The sequence below is a fragment of the Staurois parvus genome, unplaced genomic scaffold, assembly GCF_062004578.1.
Source record: "Staurois parvus isolate SC_StPar_1 unplaced genomic scaffold, SC_StPar_1.0 ptg001034l, whole genome shotgun sequence".
NCBI lineage: Eukaryota > Metazoa > Chordata > Amphibia > Anura > Ranidae > Staurois > Staurois parvus.
This window is the reverse complement of record NW_028318830.1, coordinates 926,418-948,245: the sequence shown is the minus strand read 5'-3', so window position 1 is coordinate 948,245 and position 21,828 is coordinate 926,418. Positions and strand designations below refer to the sequence as shown.

General features: G+C 42.9%; 1 protein-coding gene across 1 annotated transcript in view; it reads right to left on the bottom strand.

The window, feature by feature from the left end:
- Positions 1-21,828, bottom strand: part of AVL9 (AVL9 cell migration associated) — a 106,001-nt gene that overhangs the window by 44,679 nt on the left and 39,494 nt on the right. The window contains exons 3-7 of the mRNA XM_089657840.1: positions 19,452-19,572; positions 11,972-12,057; positions 7,226-7,297; positions 3,264-3,353; positions 2,135-2,201 (exon numbers count right to left, since the gene is read on the bottom strand). Of these exons, the coding sequence (XP_089513966.1) occupies positions 2,135-2,201; positions 3,264-3,353; positions 7,226-7,297; positions 11,972-12,057; positions 19,452-19,572 (436 nt within the window). The remainder of the gene's footprint in view (positions 1-2,134; positions 2,202-3,263; positions 3,354-7,225; positions 7,298-11,971; positions 12,058-19,451; positions 19,573-21,828) is intronic.

The following is a 21,828-nucleotide window of genomic DNA, read 5'->3' as shown; positions in this document are numbered from 1 at the left end:
ACTGAAATTTGAAATATAGCTCCAAGTTCGCACATCACTGAGCAAAGTCGCAAAATCGTTTTCAGTGTCTGATGAGGAATTTCCCCCACGAATCATTATCACTCAATTCTGCAAGTGGTTCTGATTTACTATCGCTGTTCTCTAGCCGGTCTAAAACCGCTTTTGACCTAAAGGGACGCTTTTTGGACACCATGGACATTTCTCAGTTTCCAGGCAGAAAGAACAGTAAAAATGCAGGCAGGGCGCCGGACAAAGCACTCGGGACAAAATGTATGTAAAATGGTTTGAAACAGCAATGTTTTACTATGTAAAATTCGTTTTTCAAGTTTGCCGCCAGTTCCGGCGCTTGACGTCACAGGGTCCGGAACGCGGAAGCCGGATGCCAGCATCGGCCGGAGGAGATGGCTGGGGACGCTGCAGGGGACACATCGCGGGAGCGAAGGACAAGGTAAGCGCTGCAGGGAACCCCTGAGCAACGCCGCATGGTAAGCCCGAGTGTAGCTCGGGGGGATACCGCTTTTGGTACTCAAATTTTACCCTGAGCTACACTCGGGAATACCGCCAAGGAGGTTAAGTTTCAAAGTTAAAGCTTGGGTAGAGTGATTAGGTGTTCTGCATATTAAAGAGGTAGAGGTTTCCATTGTGGAAGTAGAAACTTACCTCCTGTAACACCCTTAATGAATATATCAAGTGTCTCACCAAAAAGCCACGTATAGCACCCTGCAGCTGACTACTCATGTTGCACAAAGTGCCAAGAGTAGCGGCCAGTGCCCAAAGCAACATTAAAGGCTGTCTCCTTAATCTGGGGTCTGGGTATGGCAACCCAAGGTTTTACATAGGTTGCACTTATCTGGATGCACTGCATCTGTTATGGTATAAAAAGACAGTGTAGAGTTGAAGGATCTGAAAGTAAAATAATAAGCTAGTAAAGCGAAGAGTGAAGATGTCCATCACCTTAGGATGACCTGAAGGTACAAGCTTATAACCTAGGCTCTATGAACACTACGCCTTTGTCCTGTACGATTATGATAAAGTTGTGCTGCCGACCCGCAACCTGCAGCCCTTTCCACCATTCCCAGAACTTATATTACTACATTTCCACAATGCACTGTGTTCTGTGAATAGACTGAGGAGTTCCTGTTCAAATTGCTCCACTGCCCAATCACAGAACGCGATTTATTCTGGGAGTGTAGTAATGTGAAGGTGGTCAGATGGGAATGGGCGAACTGCACAACTTTCCACTGCAGCAGTGGCTGCAGATAACTCTCTCAGCACAAACAGACAGATAGAGAGAAAACAGGTGGCGCACACACCTAGTGCATTATCCAAGGTTTATTGTAGGAGTGAAATAATAAAAACATACTCACAGACGAAGCATGTATCTAAAAAGCATAGAAAAATGACAATGGCCACAATGGCAGGCAAGGTGTTCTCACTGTCAGTGCGTTCAAATTGCTGACGCGTTTCGGGGACGAATCCCTTTCCTCAGAGCTGATGACCAACCTCTGATGCTGATGTATGATGAATGGAAAGTAAGAGCCTCGCTGTTGATGCATCAACAGAGAGGCTCTTACTTTGGTCATCAGCTCTGAGGAAAGCGATTCGTCCCCGAAATGCGTCAGCCATTTGACCGCACTGACAGTGAGAACACCTTGCCTGCCGTTGTGGCCATCGTCATTTTTCTATGCTTTTTAGATACACGCTTCATCTGTGAGTATGTTTTTATTATTCTTTCACTCCTACAATGAACCTTGGATAATGCACTAGGTGTGTGCGCCACCTGTTTTCTCTCTATCCAGTGGCTGATTTCCCCGTCTGAGGAGGGCTGCACCCCTGGAACATTTCCTTTGGTTGTCGCTGTCCTGGTACCCTTGGCTTCCCTTTTGGCTGTGCATATCCTGAGGCGCTGGAGAGTACATACAACAAATAGACAGATGCTCAGGATGGTATTTGTGCTCAGGAGACACAGCAGGACTGTTTTTTTTTATCAGACGCAAACGCTTGCAGGTAATGGGATTTATACAATTACACATACAGTATCTAATTATTTAGTGTTGTATTCCCCCCCCCAAAAAAAATAAATATTAACAAAACTTTCAGCAGACATCTGAAGTGGTTAAACAGAACAACTTACCCAGATATAATTGTGATCCTTCTAAAGTACTCCCCGCAAATGAGCTATTCATATGTTCATAGAGTTCCTAAAAATATAAATTTTAGAGGAATTATGTAAAATGTGTTTGTTTTGATTTGGGGACAGAGTATGTAAAAAATGAAATGTTCATTATAGCAGTTGATAATGCCTGGTCATTCCCCATCCCTGTTTCTCCCATAGATGTACTGATTAAAACTAAACTCTTGGCAGATATAAAAGACCATTTGAAGAGCATACAAACCCCCCCCCCCCAAAAAAAAAAAAAAAAGATGATCATTTGCCTGGAGTACACATTGAGCAGCACAAAATCCATTGGAATATCAGACAGAAAGGTCAATGCAAAAAGAAAAAAGTGCACGTCCTCCAAAATGTACTTAAAACATACTTTTACCATGGCTTTAGCTTTCTTTTTTCCTTCATGTACTTCAAGCAGAACTATAGGCAAAGCTTTTTTTTTCTTTAGTAAGGAAGGGTTAGAACTAGTGGTGCACCGAAATGAAAAATCTGGTGCCGAAACAGAAAATTCAAAATGCACTTGGCCGAAAACTGAAATGTGCAGTTTTTAAAAATGAATATATATTTTTAGAAAAATATACACCGAGTAAAAAAAAACAAAAACAAAAAAAAAAAACAAAAAAAAACAATATATACCCCAGGGGCGTTTTTTTCAGCACTTGTATTGGTGTTTTTTTTTTTGTTTTTTTTTTATTTCGGCCTACACCCAAAAGGGGTGTTTTCGTCCAAAACGTTTCAGCCACTGAAATTTCGGTGAATCCCTAGTTATAGCCCTCCATTACTTTTCTGGGGACAACCCAAAATTGGGGGTTTTTACTTTCAATTTTGATAATGGTAAATAGATAGGATGAATCTCCCTAACAGGGGCGCAGACATCCATAAAAACCTAATAGGTGTTCTAATCCATGTCCACTGATCAAAATCAAAAAAGTTTTGCATTTAGTCAAACTTTCAGTACTTCCAACTCATTATCCAGCTGGTTTCCCTATCTGTATTCCTTTCAACATAGAGAAGGCAAAAAAAAAAACCCACAACGGTTTAATAAAAAGAACATGAGACACTTGGGCTACTGTAGTATGAGTGTGCTACATACCTTTAGAATTGATATCTGTGAAAAATCCTTCTCTTCAAAATAGGCATGAGTAATTAATTGCAGTTTGGCTTGAAGTAACCCATACAATGGCTGCAAAGAAAAAAAAATATATAAGCGAAACAATTATATTATACCAATGCTATACATGTAGAATGAACATCAGCCAAATATCAGGACTGAAAAAGAGGTTAAGTAAAAGTCCTGTTTTTTTTTTTTAGCATAATATCCAGTATTTTGCATTTTGTCAAATTACACTAAAAGATAATTTCAAACTGAACAGTCTTGGAGAATTTAATTTCAGGTCACACATTAATGATTGCCCCGTGTGACTCCCTTCTATCGACACCTTGCAATGTCTTTCTACAGTTTTCTTCTTCGCTTTATTGCAATCTATTAGGAAGCAAGGCTAACAGAATGAGTTCAGTAATAAACAGGAGTGGAAAGATTAGTAAACAAAATGTGAATGAATAACCAAGTACGGTATTTTCTGGCGTATAAAACTACTTTTTATACTTAAAAATGTACCCCAAATATTGGGGGTCGTCTTATACGCGGGTATAAAATGTGAACCTTGAGTTTGTTTGGGTCAAGCTGGCTGAATGTGCGGTATATACAGTATACTGCGCTGAGCCAAGCGGTTTCAAAATGTACCGGTACGTCCCTACGGTAATCAGCCCGCTGGATGTGTGTATGTACGGTAGCTGCAGCTTCATACAGTATACACTGGGCCAATCACGGCGAGCGATGTATTCTAATGAATACAAAGCCTGCTCGGATTGGCTGAGTCAGAGAGGTGGGCTGATGATGTCACAACCTCAGCCAATCCGAGCAGGCTTTGTATTCATTAGTAGAATACATCACTCGCCATGATTGGCCCAGTGTATACTGTATGTAACCGCAGCTACAGTACATACACGCATCCAGCGGGCTGATTACAGTAGAGATGTACCGGTACGTTTTGAAACCGCTTGGCTCAGTATACTGTATATACCGCACATCCAGCGGGCTGACAGATTAATCTCTCATAGGGACATTTGTTTTGAGCCAGCTTGGCTCAGCGCGGTACACTGTATGTACATTACTGCAAAATCAGAAGTCCAGCATGCCTTTCAAATAGCCAGTGGAAATTTTTGAGGGCCCATTGGGTTTAAAAGCTGTTACCTGGCAGTCATAGTAATTAAAACCAGTTCCTTTATACACCTTTCAACCTTCTAAGCTCCACAGGACAACCAAACCCTAGGGTTCTCTAATGGATATCCTTCTCCTTCCCAAAAGCCAAATGAAAACGATCATTTAAACAATCCAGTCTTGAAAAAGATTTTTGATGACCAAACATAGATTTGTCCAGCCTTAGAATAAACAGTGTAAATCGGTAATCCTCCAGGTACTTTGTAGACCCTTTGCATTTTCCAGTACTTGAACTTGAGTATAATCACCTCACTGTCCACCTCACATTTGCAAGAAAGTCTTCCTCTACAGACCATACTAAGTTCTCTGGCAATTTTTCTCTGCACTTTTCATACTATGTTCTGTCAGCTCTCCCGTTAGCATCCACATTACATTCTTCAGCAGTCCGCTTTCTACACTACTGTTAGGGATCCGGGTATGACCAGAAATGTGTGGACTGACAGAGGGAAGTAGCAGGCTTCAGGAACACAGGCGTAGTCAGGGCTGGAGAGGTGGAATGGTCAGGCAGGTACCACCAGTGATGAATCCATTCCTGACAACTACATTCTTTGCTAGTTCTCCCCCCAGCTGCACTACATTCTCTAGCACCCCCTAGCCAAACTATGTTCTCTGACAAGCTCTTCTAATATTATATCCCCCCCCCCCTGTGAACTCTATATTCTCTGGCAGAACCTTTTGGCTGGTGCATTTTCTCTAGTTTCCTGTTCTAGTATCTCTTATATTTTGTACTCTGCAACACTGCTCCACTCTCTCTGGCTGTGCTATGATTGGCCACTTTCCAAATGCCCCCCCCCCCCCCCACTTGCTAAAGAGCGTCATGGTTGGTGCTAACCGCTGCACTGCCGCTTCACATCTCCATAGACGGTCTGTAAACCAAGATTTCTTCCCTCAAAAAAGGAAGGAATGACTAATACATGACCCAGAAATGGTTGCAAGGCGTAGTAAATCCACCAACACTGCATACAGCATTGCACCTTGGTTACTCTGCTAAGTCCCTCCCGTCTAATATCTGTATTACAAGAACGTATAAATTATAAATTCTCATACTAAAGCTGGCCATATGCAGAGAGATTTCCCCTACGGTGTATCTATGGTTTTCCCCATTCAGGCTAAACATTATGGATGGAAGAATCTCCCCTGCTGGCTACTGTATTCTGACAGCCATCACTCATTACTGTCAGAACACCTAAACAGTGGCTAAATCTAATTGGATGCAGCCACTGTTAGGTCACCAATTTTCTGTTTGGTTCCTTTGATTTTCGAGTTGAAGGATGTTGTGTTGGAGGATGTCGAAAAGGTCAACCATGGCTGTAAATTTGACCAGTTCATTAGGAAGCGGCTGAAACTTGCTCTGTGTATGACCAGCTTAACTCTCCACTAAACAATCAGCTACCACTTTGCCAAAATCCTTCATCCTCGAGGCATGATCACTTTCTGCTCTACTGCTTCTCAATACTCTGCCCCCCAGCCATGATCAGTTCACATTTTGTCTCCCTCCACCAAAAGCAGCTTCTCTTCCCTTCCTCCCTCCACCACCACATTATGATCACTTCCTGCTTTGCTCACTCCTGATCACCTCCCACCCTGCCCGTCTCCTTTCCCCATAGTCTTCTACTACCTTCATGATCACCTTCCCCTGCCTCCCAGTCATAGACTGCTCCAAACCTACCTACTTTCTGAAAGGGCCACAATTATTATTATTATTCAGTATTTATATAGCGCCAAAGGGTTTGCTCAGCGCTGTACAAAGGCAGGGGGACAAGACATGAGACAAGACGGAGACAGTGCGATACACGAGGGGTTCGAGGGCCCTGCTCTTTCGAGCTTACAATCTAGGAGGGAGGGGAAAGTGGTACAGGAGGAAGTGGCTGTGGGGGATGAGGTGGTGGGAGGAGTGGAGGTCAGATGTTAGGTGAGGGAGGGGTAGGCCTCCCTGAAGAGGTGGGTCTTCAGGGTGCGCCTGAAGGTGGTGAGGGTGGGTGACAGTCTAATGGATTGAGGTAGGGAATTCCAGAGGATGGGAGAGGTCCTGGAGAAGTCTTGCAGTCGGGCGTGGGAGGAGGAGATCAGGGAGCTAGAGAGTAGGAGGTCCTGAGAGGAGCGAAGGGCACAAGTAGGGTAGTATTTGGGTATCAGGTCGGTTAAGTAGGTTGGGACAGCATTGTGGATGGCTTTGTAGGTCAGGGTTAGTAATCTGAATCAACCAAAACATAAGTTCTACTAAAACCTCTAAAGTCATTCCCTTGTGCTTTAGGATTTCAGAGTTCACAAACCAGTATTCAGAGCATAAGAAAAAGAAAATGGAAATAAAGAAATCTCCACAATCGTAAACACCACACCGAGGTCATCCTGACTATCATTATGCAAGGGTCTATAACATCCATCCCACACTACAAAGTGTTTTCTACAATCCTGACATTAGTTTTGTTTAGATTACAGATAGGCACCAGCAGGGGCGGACTGACCATTTGGAAACTTGGGCACTGCCCGAGGGCCCGGGGTCAGTAGGGGGCCCCATGAGATGCCCCTGGTACCTTTTTCATAGGCTTTTTTTGAGTTTGGGCAAGGACACAGGGGCCCCATGATCCCCTATTGCCCAGGGGCCCCATGAGTTGTCAGTCCGCCCCTGGGCACCAGCAGTCTATAGATTGAAGATATACAATAATAAAAGCCTCCCATTATTCTGTCTAGCAATCCTGCCCCTGACACTGATGCTCAAGTGTGGATGAATCACTTCATGTATACTTGGAAGCAACATAAAACCAGCGTCTTACCATCTGACTCAAAACACAAACACTTTTCTGTACAGTTTCCCGGGTAACATCTGCTTGACGTACTTTCAAAGCCTGCAAAACACAGATTATATTATAATTAGAAAATTATTAGAATAAAAGCTTTCAAAAGACTAGAAACTTAACTCCTTCCAGACCAGACCGTTTCACCTCCTTCCTGCTCAGGCCATTTTTCAGATTTCAGCGCTGTCACACTTTGAACAACAATTACTCAGCACTGTATCCAAATGATATATAATTTTTGGAGACCGATAGGGATGTCTTCTGATGTATTTAATCACCACTGGTTTTTATTTTTAGCAGTATAATTTTGCAAACAAATAATCTTTATTCATAAATTCAGGGCAAAATGTATTCCACTACATTTTTTTGGCAAGAATAACTCAAATCAGTGTAAATTATTTAATGTGTGTGAAAGTTAGAGTCCACAAACTATGGTATTTATATCTGAGAAGTGATCAATTTTGATGTTTAATTTATTTCAGGTACTTATATAGCGCCATCAATTTACGCAGCGCTTTACATATTTATTGTACATTCACATCAGTCCCTAACCCTCAAGGGGCGTACAATCTAAGGTCCCTAACTCACATTCATACATACACATACTAGGGCCAACTTAGACAGGAGCCAATTAACCTACCAGCATGTCTTTGGAGAGTGGGAGGAAACCGGAGTACCCGGAGGAAACCCACGCAGTCACACGGAGAACATGCAAACTCCAGGCAGGTGGTGCCGGGGTTGGGATCCGAACCAGCGACCCTAGTACTGCCAGGCGGAAGTGCTAACCATTTAGCCACTATGCTGCCCACATGTGCGGACTGCCTCATTTCTTGAGGCCCTACAATACCAGGACAGTGAAAACACCCTCAAAATTTCACCTTTTTGGAAAGTAGACAGTCCAAGGTATTTAGTAAGATGCATGCCAAGTTATTTAAAGTTATAATTTTTTTTTCATAAGTTTTTTGGAAAATTTAAAAAATTTATATTTTGTTTGTCATTTTAGCAAATTATTTCTTGCACACAGCATATACATACTTATAATTACACCCCCAAAACACATTCTGCTATGCCTCCTAAGTATGGGGATACCAAGTGAGAATTTTTCGCAACCTAGATACATTGAGAAAGCCAAAATCCAAGGAGCACCTTTAGGCTTTCAAGTACCAATGCATGTAAAAATCCTGACTACCCATCATATTTCTTGAGACAATGATGTGCCAGAATAGGAGAAACACCCACAAAATGATTACATTTTGAAAAGCAAACACCCCAAGATATATTTTAAGATATATATATATATATTCTCTCTCTTTCTCAACATGGGGCTCATTACCGTTAATATAGTATTTTAATTACTGTGGTTCTTTTTATAGTGCTGCATTTTATCTATGATATACTATCTGGGCTTCCCTTGCGACCCCACGTGTCCCCCGCATTTGCATGTAGGGGATGTATGTCAAATCATTCTTTATATGTATGTACATTTGTTTTTCTTCCTTTATTAGTGGCTATTACCCTTCTGAGGAAGCAGGCAGAGATTCTTGTGAAACATGTTGAGGAATTAAAGCCATCTTTGAGACGGATATCATATCTCATTAAGAGTTTATTGCTCCTACATTCTTTGTACTCATGCAATCCATGTCTAGTGTACCACACCGTAGGCTTTTGCTGTATTGTTATAAGATGATCTTCTTTTGGGAGCATTTTGTTTGGACTCGGTCTGATTTTTATCTATGATATCAATAAAGTGATATGTGAGTCATTCTCCCTGCTAGTATTTAAACATGTGTATCAGTATGCTACTCCTTGGGGCACCTTAAAAGTCCATATGGTCGGTTTTGGAATTCCTTTTGAAAATGTCATTTTTTGCCATATGTTTCTGGAAAATGCTGATAATAAAATGATTTAACACAAAGTTGTAAATTAAGATATTTCTAACACACAGCATAGGCATACCTAAGATTAAACTCCAAAATACATTCTGCTACTCCTCCCAAGTATTGGGATAGCACATTTGTGAGACTTTTTTTTTTTTTTTTTAAAAGCCTAGATATATACAGGGGCCCAAAATCCAAGGAGCGCTTTCAGGCACTACAGGCGCACAAATTACACAGTATGTTGCTGGCATATACTGCTCTGGTGGTAATCAGGAAAACTGTGGCTGGCTGCACTGGTTTGGTGTGGTGGCAATCAGGAATACTAATTCCAACTACACTGGTCTGGCAACACTAATTGGTGTGGTGGAGATCGGAGACACTGACTGCCTGCACTGTTAGGGCTTCTTCATATGTGAGTTTTGAGGGTGGTAAAACCATATCGTTGAGCCCCTCAACAGCTACCCCTTTAGCTGCAAAGGCAGAAGCTGGGGGTGTACACATGCCATGGCTGTGATGCTTTACTTCTCAGCTGTGGCAGGAATTATAGCCCCCATACAGCAGCCAATCATGTTTGTGCTTGTGTAGGGTAAAAGGGGTTAAAGAAGGTGGTGATGAAGTGATACAACGCTTCCTCACTGCCTGTCAAATGCTGTCTGAAGAGCAATGTGGGGGTGATCAGGGACACTGCAGTGACTGGCAGCACTGATCTGGAGATATTGTACTGCTGTGAAGGTGATCAGGGACAATGGCTGGCGGCACTGACATATAGTAATAGCAAAGCTGCCAGCCATTGTACATGATCACTGCCACACCAGAACAACGCCCTCATAGTGACACTGAATTTGCTCTGATTGACAGTATACAAAAAAGTGATACTGTACTGCTCTGGTGGGGATGACGACTATATAAGCATTCACTTTTCTAACACTTCAGCTGCATTCATGCAACCATTGCTTACTACTGTGATCACTGTGATTGGTCACAGAAATCACATGATACAAGACCAATTACAGCATCCCTGTACCCTTATGTGTGATCTGGTGTGTCCAGGGGACACAGATCGCACCACTGTGTGTCCCAGAGGGCATACAGGTATGTCCTCCCAGAATGGAGCTGGTCTCGCCCGGCTGTATATGTACAGTGGCCTGGTGAGAAGCAGTTCATTTATATATATATATATATATATATATATATATATATATATATATATATATAAAATACACACATCTTTAATATTTTAAAAAGACATTGGTTTGCACAGTTTGGACAGTTAAAGGTGATCTTATGATCGTCATCCTGGCCACAGCTCTAAATAGAATTGATGACTGTGGCTGTGTTGGAATTTTTTCAGCTAATTTCGTTTGTTTACTCAAAACAGTAGTGGGATCATCCTGCTCCCATTTTGGGACTTGTTCAGAGAAGCAATGAGCTGCATCTTAGAATAGCTCATTGCTCTGCACTTCCAAGGCAGTTCATTTGTATGCAACAACAGTGTGGTTGTTAAGACGGAGCGAGGGCAGGTACAGGAAACAAAATAAAGTACAGTAGATAAAACACAAATGCATTTTAGGTTAACCTCCCTAGCGGTATTCCCGAGTGTAGCTCGGGGTAAAATGTCAGTACCAAAAGCGGTAACCCCCCCCGAGCTACACTCGGGCTTACCATGTGGCGCTGCTCTGGGGGTCACTGCAGCACTTACCTTGTCTTTCGCTCCCGCGATGTGTCCCCTGCAGTGTCCCCGGCCATCTCCTCCGGCTGATGCCGGCATCCGGCTTCTGTGTTCCTGTTCCTGTGACGTCGGAACCGGCGGGAAATTTGAAATTTTTAAAAAATGTCATTTTTGCTGTCATTGCTGTTTCAATGCATTTCACATATATTTTGTCCCTACTGCTTTGTCCGGCGCCCTGCCTGCATTTTGAATGTTCTTTCTGCCTGGAAACTTAGAAAAGTCCATGGCGTCCAAAAAGCGTCCCTTTACGTCAAAAGCGGTTTTAGAACAGCGATAGTAAATCAGAACCACTTGCAGAATTGAGTGATAATGATTCGTGGGGGAAATTCCTCATCAGACACTGAAAACGATTTTGCGACTTTGCTCAGCGATGTGCGAATTTGCCTCTGTATTTCAAATTTCAGTGTTTTTGGTTTGATTATAATATTGAATTAAATTTATTATTATTATATTATTATTTTTTATGATTATTTATTAAATTATAATTTATGATTTCGTGTTTCAAATTTTATCCTCCCCGGGATGTTTACTAGACTCTTGTTCGGACAGATTTCAGTGAGTTATTCCTAAATATTACAGCCTACAATAAAAAACTACATATTTCCATGCAAAAAAATGGTACCGCTTTCAGCACAAAAAAATCGGAAAGAATCATACCGCCGAGGAGGTTAACCAAGATCTATACCTGCACTCATCTGTGCTCAGGGGCGGACTGACAACTCATGGGGCCCCTGGGCAATAGGGGATCATGGGGCCCCTGTGTCCTTGCCCAAACTCAAAAAAGCCTATGAAAAAGGTAACAGGGGCATCTCATGGGGCCCCCTACTGACCCCGGGCCTTAGGGCAGTGCCCGAGTTTCCAAATGGTCAGCCCGCCCCTGTCTGCGCTGCATTTGAACGATGGTTTTGTTTGTACATAGAGATTCCTGGACTCATTCATTCATGCAGCAAGCCCATGAGAAAGTGTGGTATTGAATCTATCAAATATAATTCACTCCTCACCTAAGTGAGCCTTCACATAGCTATAAACATGCATTTTTTAGCTGTAGGATCAGGCCCTTGATTCTGAAGTTAGGGGACATAGGTTACTGAAAATAATTAAAAAATGTAAAGGAAATACCTTTGCTTCAATCTGTCTGTAACAAGAGACTCCATAAACGGTCTTCCTTTCCCCACTTCTAGGTGGAAGATGAAAAAACACCGTATCTACAAAAGAACAAACAAAAGTTTAAAAGTCTGCAGCTGTAGTTCAGCACCATACAGGCTGCTGCTGTGTGTAGCTGTAAGAAGTAATATTTCACACATCGCAGAATAGAACTGATAATTCCTTCAATACAGAAAGTGATGACTAGTTAACTTTCACACTTTTCACAGAAACCGATAAAATTTTGTATGCATTATAAGTCAATCATCAGCACCTGACAGGGGCACATACTTCAGAAGAGCATGCATAGGTTCAAATCAAGTCACAACTGAAATTGCAATTTAAAGAGTGGGTCTGCTTTCTAAAGTACATTAATCAGAACAACAATTTAGGCTTTAGAAAATAAGAAATTAAATATAAACCATAATGGCAGTATCTCTAGTTATTAAAGAACATTGTGGACTGTGGGGAAAAAAATGAGACTGGTATATAGATACTGGTAATAAATGAACATGTTGAGTGATACCCAAGATATTGTTACCAAAGGGGCTAGCAGGTAAGCAGGAGCTTTTTAGGACAGTTCATACTTTAACCAATTCAATACCGGGCAATTTTACACCTTCCTGCCCAGGCCATTTTATCATTTTCTTCACACAACTAGAGCTTTCTTTTGGTGGTATTTAATCACCGCTGGGGTATTTATATTTTTGCTAAATTAACAAAAAAAGACCAAAAATTTTGAAAAAAAAAAAAAAACACGTTTTTCTTTCTGTTATAAAAGTTTACAAATAAATAATTGTTCTTCATAAATTTAGGCCGAGATGTATTCTGCTACATGTCTTTGGTGAAAATAACCCAAATTAGGATGTATTTTTTAGTTTGTAGGAAACTTATAGAGTTCACAAACTATGGTATAGATCTGAATATTGATCAATCCTGAAGTACTGACAGCCAATCTAATTTCTTGAGGTCCAAGAATGTCAGAATAGTACAGATATCCCCCAAATGACCCCTTTTTGCAGAGTAGACAGTCCGACGTACTTCATAAGAGGCATGGCGAGTTTTTTGAAGTTGTATTTTTTTGTCATTATTTTTCCGAAAATGAAAAAAATGAAAAAAATTATTTTCACTATTTTTTTTTTTACATACTGTCACCAGTGCAGTACAGCGTCATCATATAACTGGCATGGCGGTGATCAGGGACACTGACTGGTGACAGTATGAAAAAAAAAAAAAAAAAAAATTTTTTTATTATTTTTAGTTATTACATTTTTTTTAAGATTTTTTTTTCATATTTTACTATGACCAAAGTAGTACAATGTTACCATAGTAACATTGTACTACTTTGGGGAAGTGATCAGTATTTTTTTTTTTTTACACAATTTGCTTATCGCAAAGAATTACTTTGCTATAAGCAAGCATTTACCTGAATGACATCGATTCATTCAGGGTTTTTTTTTTTTTTTTTTTAGCTGCGATTTGGTCACAGCTAATCACATGACATGTGCATGTGATTAGCTGTGACCATTCACAGCTAGGCACTAGTATACAATGGATGGCATGAATGAAGCATACAACTGTCATGTGACCTGCTGTGATTGGTCACAGCAGGTCACATGGCACCAGCAACGGGGTCGGTACTCAGATCTGTCATTGGCCGTGTCCGAGGTACACGGCCGGTGACAGATCGCGCCGCTGCGCGGCTCTGCATTAGCGCAAACTGCGCATGTGCGGGAGCACGCCAAATGGTGTCCACCCGGAATGCCGAAGCACTTTTGAAGCCGCCAAACGGCCATTGGCTGGGCGGCTAATGGTTAAGGCCAAGTTAACCTTTTTGAAAAAAAAATAAAAAAACGCATATATATTTGTAGGAAAAACATGAATTATTTTTTTCAGGGGAGCCTGCAGAGCATTGCACCTGTGATCAGTAGATCACAAGTAGGAATGCACCAAACTTTCAGCCACCGAAACATATCGGCCGAAAATAGCCCTACCACCATTTTGCCGATCAGAAAAATTTAGCAGACACAGGAGACTGTGTGTACCGCAGATGTGAAGGGGGCGGCTGAGAAAGGCAGGAGCGAAGCAGTGTATACAGTGACTGGCTGTCACTATATATCAGTACCAGATATATAGATATATCTATCTATATATACACACACACATACACACACACAGTGCGGTATCCTGCCATGGTGGAAATCATGATGGAGACCCAGGATTCTCTACCATACAGGTTGAGGGGCTCCAAGCAGTTCTCATAATGCAGAGGAAACTTGTTTGTTGGTTTCCTCTTTGGTTGGTAAAGCCTGTTTTGGGACCTGTAGCCTGGAGATTTCTAAGAGATTTGGGAGGGATGAAAATCGCCACTCCTGGGCCCATGTTTTGAGAGCAGCCAGCGTGCCGATTGCACAGGTGTGCGCAGGCCTTTTTGTGGAGGCCAGGCCATGATTCTGGGCTCCACCCCGGCAGACGGAGTCCGGAGGGCTCCACCCCGGCAGACGGAGTCCGGAGGGCTCCACCCCGGCAGACGGAGTCCGGAGGGCTCCACCCCGGCAGACGGAGTCCGGAGGGCTCCACCCCGGCAGACGGAGTCCGGAGGGCTCCACCCCGGCAGACGGAGTCCGGAGGGCTCCACCCCGGCAGACGGAGTCAGGAGGGCTCCACCCCGGCAGACGGAGTCAGGAGGGCTCCACCCCGGCAGACGGAGTCAGGAGGGCTCCACCTTGGCAGACGGGAGGTCTCTGCCTTGGAGTCAGGTGGGCTTCACCAAGGAAGGAGAGGTGGAAGCCAGAGTAGCTGTGTGCTAATGGCCAGCTGTGTGTGAGGGCCATATTTTGGAAAGAGTCTGTAGGAGACAGACATCAAACCGAGTACAAGCCAGGAGGCTGAATTTTCATTTGCATGTGTTTGTTGGTGGATACCCCTGCGTGGGAAGATTTATGGAACTTTTTCTTTTAAATAAAATTGGGCAAAAAGGCCCTTAAAAAGAAGAATAAGAGAGTTGCTGTGTGCTTTAAAAAGAAAAGCTCTACCACTTTGAAGCGAGTTCCCACAATATATATATCGGGTTTTTTTCTTCACTATATAGCTTGCAGAATTAGCTGTCACTCCCCCCCGCTAAAAGAAACAAACTGTTTCCTTTTAGTTTCTTTCCCAGAGTTAAAAGAAACAAAGTTTCCTTATAGTTGAACTTAAGTCTTTGAAAGTACAACTATAACCAAAACCTTTTATTTTGTGTTTGGATACAGCAGGGACGGGTTAGAGCTTGTCAAGTCTCTATTGCCAACCAGGGAGATTTACCTCTTTCCCGCCGAGACAAGAAATGGTGAGAAGGATCTCAAATGGCTGAGAAATTGTTAAAACTCCTATCAACTTTTTTTTTTCACTATTTATGGTTATGCCTTCCTGTCCCTCCACCAAATTGTATGTTTGTTCACGGTTTTGTGCAATTGTGTACCTTATATTTCATTAGTAATAATTTTTACATTCTATTGAACTGTCAGTTTAAATTAGCCAACTACCTTCCAAGTGCATCAAAATAGAGTGTGCAGTGTCCTACAATTTACATATATATTGTACATTCACATCAGTCCCCGCCCCCGAGGAGCGTACAATCTAAGGTCCCTAACTCATATTTATACATACACATATTAGGGCCAATTTAGACAGGATCCAATTAACCTACCAGCATGTCTTTGGAGTGTGGGAGGAAACCAAAGTACCCGGAGGAAACCCATGCAGGCACAGGGAGAACATGCAAACTCTAGGCAGGTGGTGCCGGGGTTGGGATTCGAACCAATGACCCTAGTACTGCCAGGCGGAAGTGCTAACCATTTAGCCACTGTGCTGCCATGGTGTGCAGTTCCTTAGACACACAGCTTGGGAGGGAGCAGGCTTGATATAGGGACACACAGAGAAGAGGAGGAGCAAAAATTGCTGGTGGGGGACCCAAGAAGAGGAGGATCAGAGCCGTTCTGTGCAATACCATTGCAAAAAGCGAGTGAGAATAACATATTTGTTATGTTCATTTTTTTTAGTAACACTTTAAACATAAGTAATTCTAAACTCAGAATACAATAAATATGGTCCAGTATTAGAGGATCTTTGATATCCAGTAAGTTTTATTGATACAACATACTATACAGTACAGTAGTCATCTCAAAAGCACCTTAACACTTTGCAAACATCTGTGCTTACTCATAAGGTAGGGCAGCCCACAGTCTGAAAGGGTTCCGGAGAAGCAATCGGTAGGGGCTACCCCCTGCAGCAGCAGGTTGTATTATTTAAATTAAGCAATGGCCACATTATTAGAAAGTCCACTGAACCATATTGGAGTAGAAAAAAAAACAAAAAACAATACACTAATCTATAAGAGATAAACAACCACTAGTACTGAAGTGGGTATTAATATTTCAATATTTAGCAGGGTGGATAAAAATCAATGACTTTTTAAAAAAAATTAAAAAAAAAATCTGATTTTTTTTTAATTAAAAATCGGATTTTTTTTATTTAAATCAGATTTTTTTTGATTTATTTAAATTGGATTTTTTGGATTTAAATTGGATTTTTTGGATTTAAATTGGATTTTTTGGATTTAAATTGGATTTTTTGGATTTAAATTGGATTTTTTGGATTTAAATTGGATTTTTTGGATTTAAATTGGATTTTTTGGATTTAAATCGGATTTTTTGGATTTAAATCGGATTTTTTGGATTTAAATCAGATTTTTTTTAAATAAAATGCTTTTTGAGGAAAATTTATTACCATCCAAAGGTTATTCCATCATGAAATAAAGATTAGTTTTTTAATTATGTAGAATAAGGCTGTATATGTTTAATTTTTTTGGTAAATAAATTCCATGAATCCATTCACAATGTCGCTCTCCAGAGGTTTCTGTAAGATTATTGGGCAGTTTCTCTGCCTACAAGATATTATCACAGATGATTGGTTTACTTTTGCAGTTCTCAAAACTGAATTTGACTCAGCGGAGATCACATGCCTCTTCTTCACAGCAAAAATGTTATAACATGAACAGAGTTAAGAAAAAGACCTTCATCCTAACTTCTACACACCTATGAATACAGAATCAGCCCCTTCACTGCTAAGTTTCAAGAAGTTCAGTGAATAGAATAGAAACAATATTTTTCTGATTGTTTGGAGTGGAATAGATCTGCACAAGAAGAAAGTGAAACTAAGTGTGAGGAGGGAGGGGCCGACAGTGCGAGGGGTCGACAGTGCGAGGAGGGAGGGGCCGACAGTGCGAGGAGGGAGGGGGCCGACAGTGCGAGGAGGGAGGGGGCCGACAGTGCGAGGAGGGAGGGGGCCGACAGTGCGAGGAGGGAGGGGGCCGACAGTGCGAGGAGGGAGGGGGCCGACAGTGCGAGGAGGGAGGGGGCCGACAGTGCGAGGAGGGAGGGGGCCGACAGTGCGAGGAGGGAGGGGGCCGACAGTGCGAGGAGGGAGGGGGCCGACAGTGCGAGGAGGGAGGGGCCGACAGTGCGAGGAGGGAGGGGCCGACAGTCTAAGTTTCTTCAAATATATATATTTTGTTTAGCCAAATTAGTTAACAAACATGGATGTTTAAGCAAATCACATATGCTGGAATGTTATTGTTTCAGATGAATAAATCTATTTAAATTGTTATTATTAACCACTTGCCTACCGGGCACTTATACCACCTTCCTTACCAGGCCAATTTTCAGCTTTCAGCGATGCCGCACTTTGATTGACAATTGCGCGGTCATGCAACATTGTACCCATATGAAATTTTGATCATTTTTTTCTCACAAATAGAGCTTTCTTTTGGTGGTATTTAATCACCACTGGGCGCTTTACTTTTTGCACTATAAATAAAAAATTGCCAAAAATTTGAAAAAAAAAAAGTTTCTTTGTTTCTAGTATAAAATTTTTCAAACAGGTAATTTTTTTTCTTCACTGATGTGCGTTGATGAGGCAGCACTGATAGGCGGCACTGATGGGCACTGATAGGCAGCAGTAAAGGGCACTGATAGGCAGCACTAATGAGGTGGCACGGATAGGCGGCACTGATAGACAGCACTAATGAGGTGTCACGGATAGGCGGCACTAATATGCAGCACTGATAGGCGGCACTGATAGGCGGCACTAATATGCAGCACTGATAGGCGGCACTGATAGGTGACACTGATGATGGGTACTGATAGACGGCACTGACTGGCATCACTGCTGGGCACTGACTGGTGGCACTGACTGGCACAACTGCTGGGCACTGACTGGTGGCACTGACTGGCAGCACTGCTGGGCTGCACTGGTGGGTGGCACCGGTGGGTGGGCACAGGTGGGTGGCACTGGTGGGCACAGGTGGGTGGGCACAGGTGGGTGGCACTGCTGGGCACAGGTAGGTGGCACTTCTGGGCACAGGTGTGTGACATTGCAGAGTGGCACAGGTGGGTGCACTGCTGGGCACAGGTGGGTGGAGCTAGTGGGCACACTGCTGGGCACCGATCATCAGGGCACTGATCATCAGTGCCCTGATGATCGGTGCCGATCCCCGCTCTGACAACTGCCGGTTCTCGGCAGTACTTTCCTCACGATCTGACAGCGTGAGGAAAGTGCAGCCGAGAACCGGCACTTGCATTTCCCTCTGATCAGCGTGTCATTGGACACCGCTGATCAGGTGGTAAAAGGCCGCTGTCCACTCAGAACTGGCAGGCCGCAGTGCAGCCGTCATTCGGCTATCTGCGGTCGGCAACAAGTTAAGGTAATGATTATTTTTCTCCTTCCTAAGTACAACAGAAAAGTTGTCCAAATATGAATGATTAACCTATTAAACTGGGGAGAAAAAAACTAATATGAAAAGTTGTTATTCTAAAAATCTTCATCTACTTGTATATTAAAGTTATACCAGCAAGAATTAGTCTTTATGTAGAAAACTAGGATTTACATCCAGCCTTACTGACTAGTGATTTAAATCAAATCCACCCTGATATTTAGTAGAAATTCATTGCTCTGTTAAATCTGCATACTATTTTATTGTATTGATTACAGCCGATTCCACTTGCTATAGGCTGCTGTACATTGCCGCCCACTTTACTGTTCTTCTATAAATCAGCGTGCCTTGCGAGCACAAAGACATTGTTGCACAGTTACACTCCTAACAGCAATAATGAGTTGTATCAGGTTAGTAATAAGTTTCAGTAGGAAGTGTGAGGGATACGGTTTACTGAATAAAAGTATATTTTAAGTACTTTACCTTACCAAACAAGCTAACCTCAGTCAAAAGCTAGCCACATGGGAACATTTAGTTTGCTATTACAATGATCCTCCTATACTTTCATCTCATCTCTTGTGTTTTGTATTTCTGTTATTCTTTATTGGTTAATGAAACACTAGTCTACTCTTCTGTCACCAGGTACCAACGAAAATACAGCTGTAGTGAAACAAGATTCTGGCCTTGAATAACGTATGATATTACCTTCCTGGAAGTTGTGAGCACCATCTGGCAGTGCAAGAAACGGCAGGTACTTCCATTCTTCTGGTAAAATGTTGCTGTCATGTCCTTCCGCAGGGATCAAGGGTGGATAAGAGAACTCAACCTGCACCAAAAACATGATACAGGAAAAAAATGAGTCATGCCATTGAGCGTTTGTTAATTCAAAGATATTATTATTATACAGTATTTATAAAGCGCCAATAGTTGGCTCAGCGCTGTACATTACAAAGGGGGACAGAACATGTGACAGAACAATACCAATACAATGCAAAACATGAGGGGATCGAGGGCCCTGCTCTTTCGAGCTTACAATCTAGGAGGGAGGGGATGGTGGTACAGGAGGAGATAGCTGTGGGGGATGGGGTGGTAGGAAGAGTGGAGGAGGTCGGCAAGTTAGCAGGGGGTGGGGTAGGCTTCCCTGAAGAGGTGGGTTTTCAGGGTGCGCCTAAAGGAGAGGAGAGTAGGTGATAATCTGATTGGTTGGGGCAGGGAGTTCCAGAGGATGGGTGACGCCCTGGAGAAGTCCTGGAGGCGGGCATGGGAGGAGGAGACCAGGGAACTAGAGAGAAGGAGGTCTTGTGAGGAGCGGAGTGTGCGTGTTGGGCGGTACTTGGATATTAGGTCAGTGATGTAGTTCGGGGCAGTATGGTGGACGGCTTTGTACGTCAGTGTTAGGATTTTGAATTTGATCCGTTGTGCAATCGGAAGCCAGTGGAGGGATTGGCAGAGGGGGGTGGCGGACACTGAGTGGAGGCCAGTGGAGGGATTGGCAGAGGGGGGTGGCGGACACTGAGTGGAGGCCAGTGGAGGGATTGGCAGAGGGGGGTGGAGGACACTGAGTGGAGGCCAGTGGAGGGATTGGCAGAGGGGGGTGGCGGACACTGAGTGGAGGCCAGTGGAGGGATTGGCAGAGGGGGGTGGCGGAAACGGAGCGGTTGGAAAGGTGAATGAGTCTGGCAGCCGTGTTCAGGATGGACTGAAGCGGGGATAGCCAGCGGCGAGGCAGGCCAGTGAGGAGGGAGTTGCAGTAGTCGAGTCGTGATATGATGAGGGAGTGGATGAGCTGTTTAGTGGTTTCTGGGGTTAGGAACGTGCGGATTTTGGCGATGTTGCGGAGGTGGAGTCTGCATGAGTTTGTTAAAGATTGGACTTGGGGCTGGAAGGAAAGGTTGGAGATATAAAAAATACTAAAGGAATAAATACCAATGTTTGACTTCACTTATGCTTAGGTTCATTGTGAGCTGTAGTACTTTAACCCCTTCACGCCTGAGGGTAAAACAAATCTTAACGTCTAAGTAAAATGTTACAACTGACGTGTTAGTAAAACCGTACATATCACCACAACTACTTTGTACATCCAGGTGAATTATACCGGGTTTTTTCTGGACAAATTGGGCTTTCATGTGGTGGTAAATGGTAATAGGTATGCCTTTTTTTTTTATTATTCTCAAAAGGAAAACGGTCCTAAAATAATAAAAAAAAAAATTTTTGTTTAATTTCGCTGTTTCTTGTTACCACCATAACCTACCACTAAAGAACAACCCAAAATAAATTTTCCAGCTCTCGATGATTGCAGCGATACCATCTATGTGTATGTTATTTGTACCTGTACTACAGCCCAGAAACAATAGTGCATTTTGTTTTTTTTTACCTAAAAACACACTAGCCAATCAGAGGCTATCACAGCGATCATGTGACCCAGAACCGGGAGTCCTGGGTCCCGATCGTGGCTCTCCGTGACACCCCGGTCTTTGTGCTGGGAGCGCGCTGTGAGGTGCGCTCTCAGCACAAACACAGATATGCAAATATGTGGCCCTATGGAAAAAAGCCGCATATTTGTGTGATGTCGGCGCCAAGGGGTTAAAATGTAATGTATCCACACATTCCCAATTTATAGGGTAATATGAAGTTGTACAAATTGTAGGACACCATTTAGAGAATATACTTTAAAATAAAGTTACATTTGCCACTTAAACTGATATTAAAAACTCAAGTTATTTATTTTAACAACAAACATGTCATACTAACCTGCTCTGTACAGTGGTTTTGCACAGAGCAGCCCCGATCCTCCTCTTCTCCAGTCTCCTGCTGCTGCTCCTGGCTGCTCCCCCCTACTGTGTGCCCCCATAGTAGGCAGCTTACTCTGGGGGCACACATTCATGCTCGCTTCCCAGCCCTGCTCTGTGTTAAAGGCTACGTTCACACTAGCCTTGTGTGCAGGCGGCAGAGAGGCGTTTGGGAAGCGTTTTTACCGCTTCCCAAACGCCGCTGCCAACTCTGCACATTACAGCACATGGTGCTGTTCTAACAGGAGCGTTTGCGTCGCGTTGCGTCGCGGCAAAACGGACGCCTCTGGTCG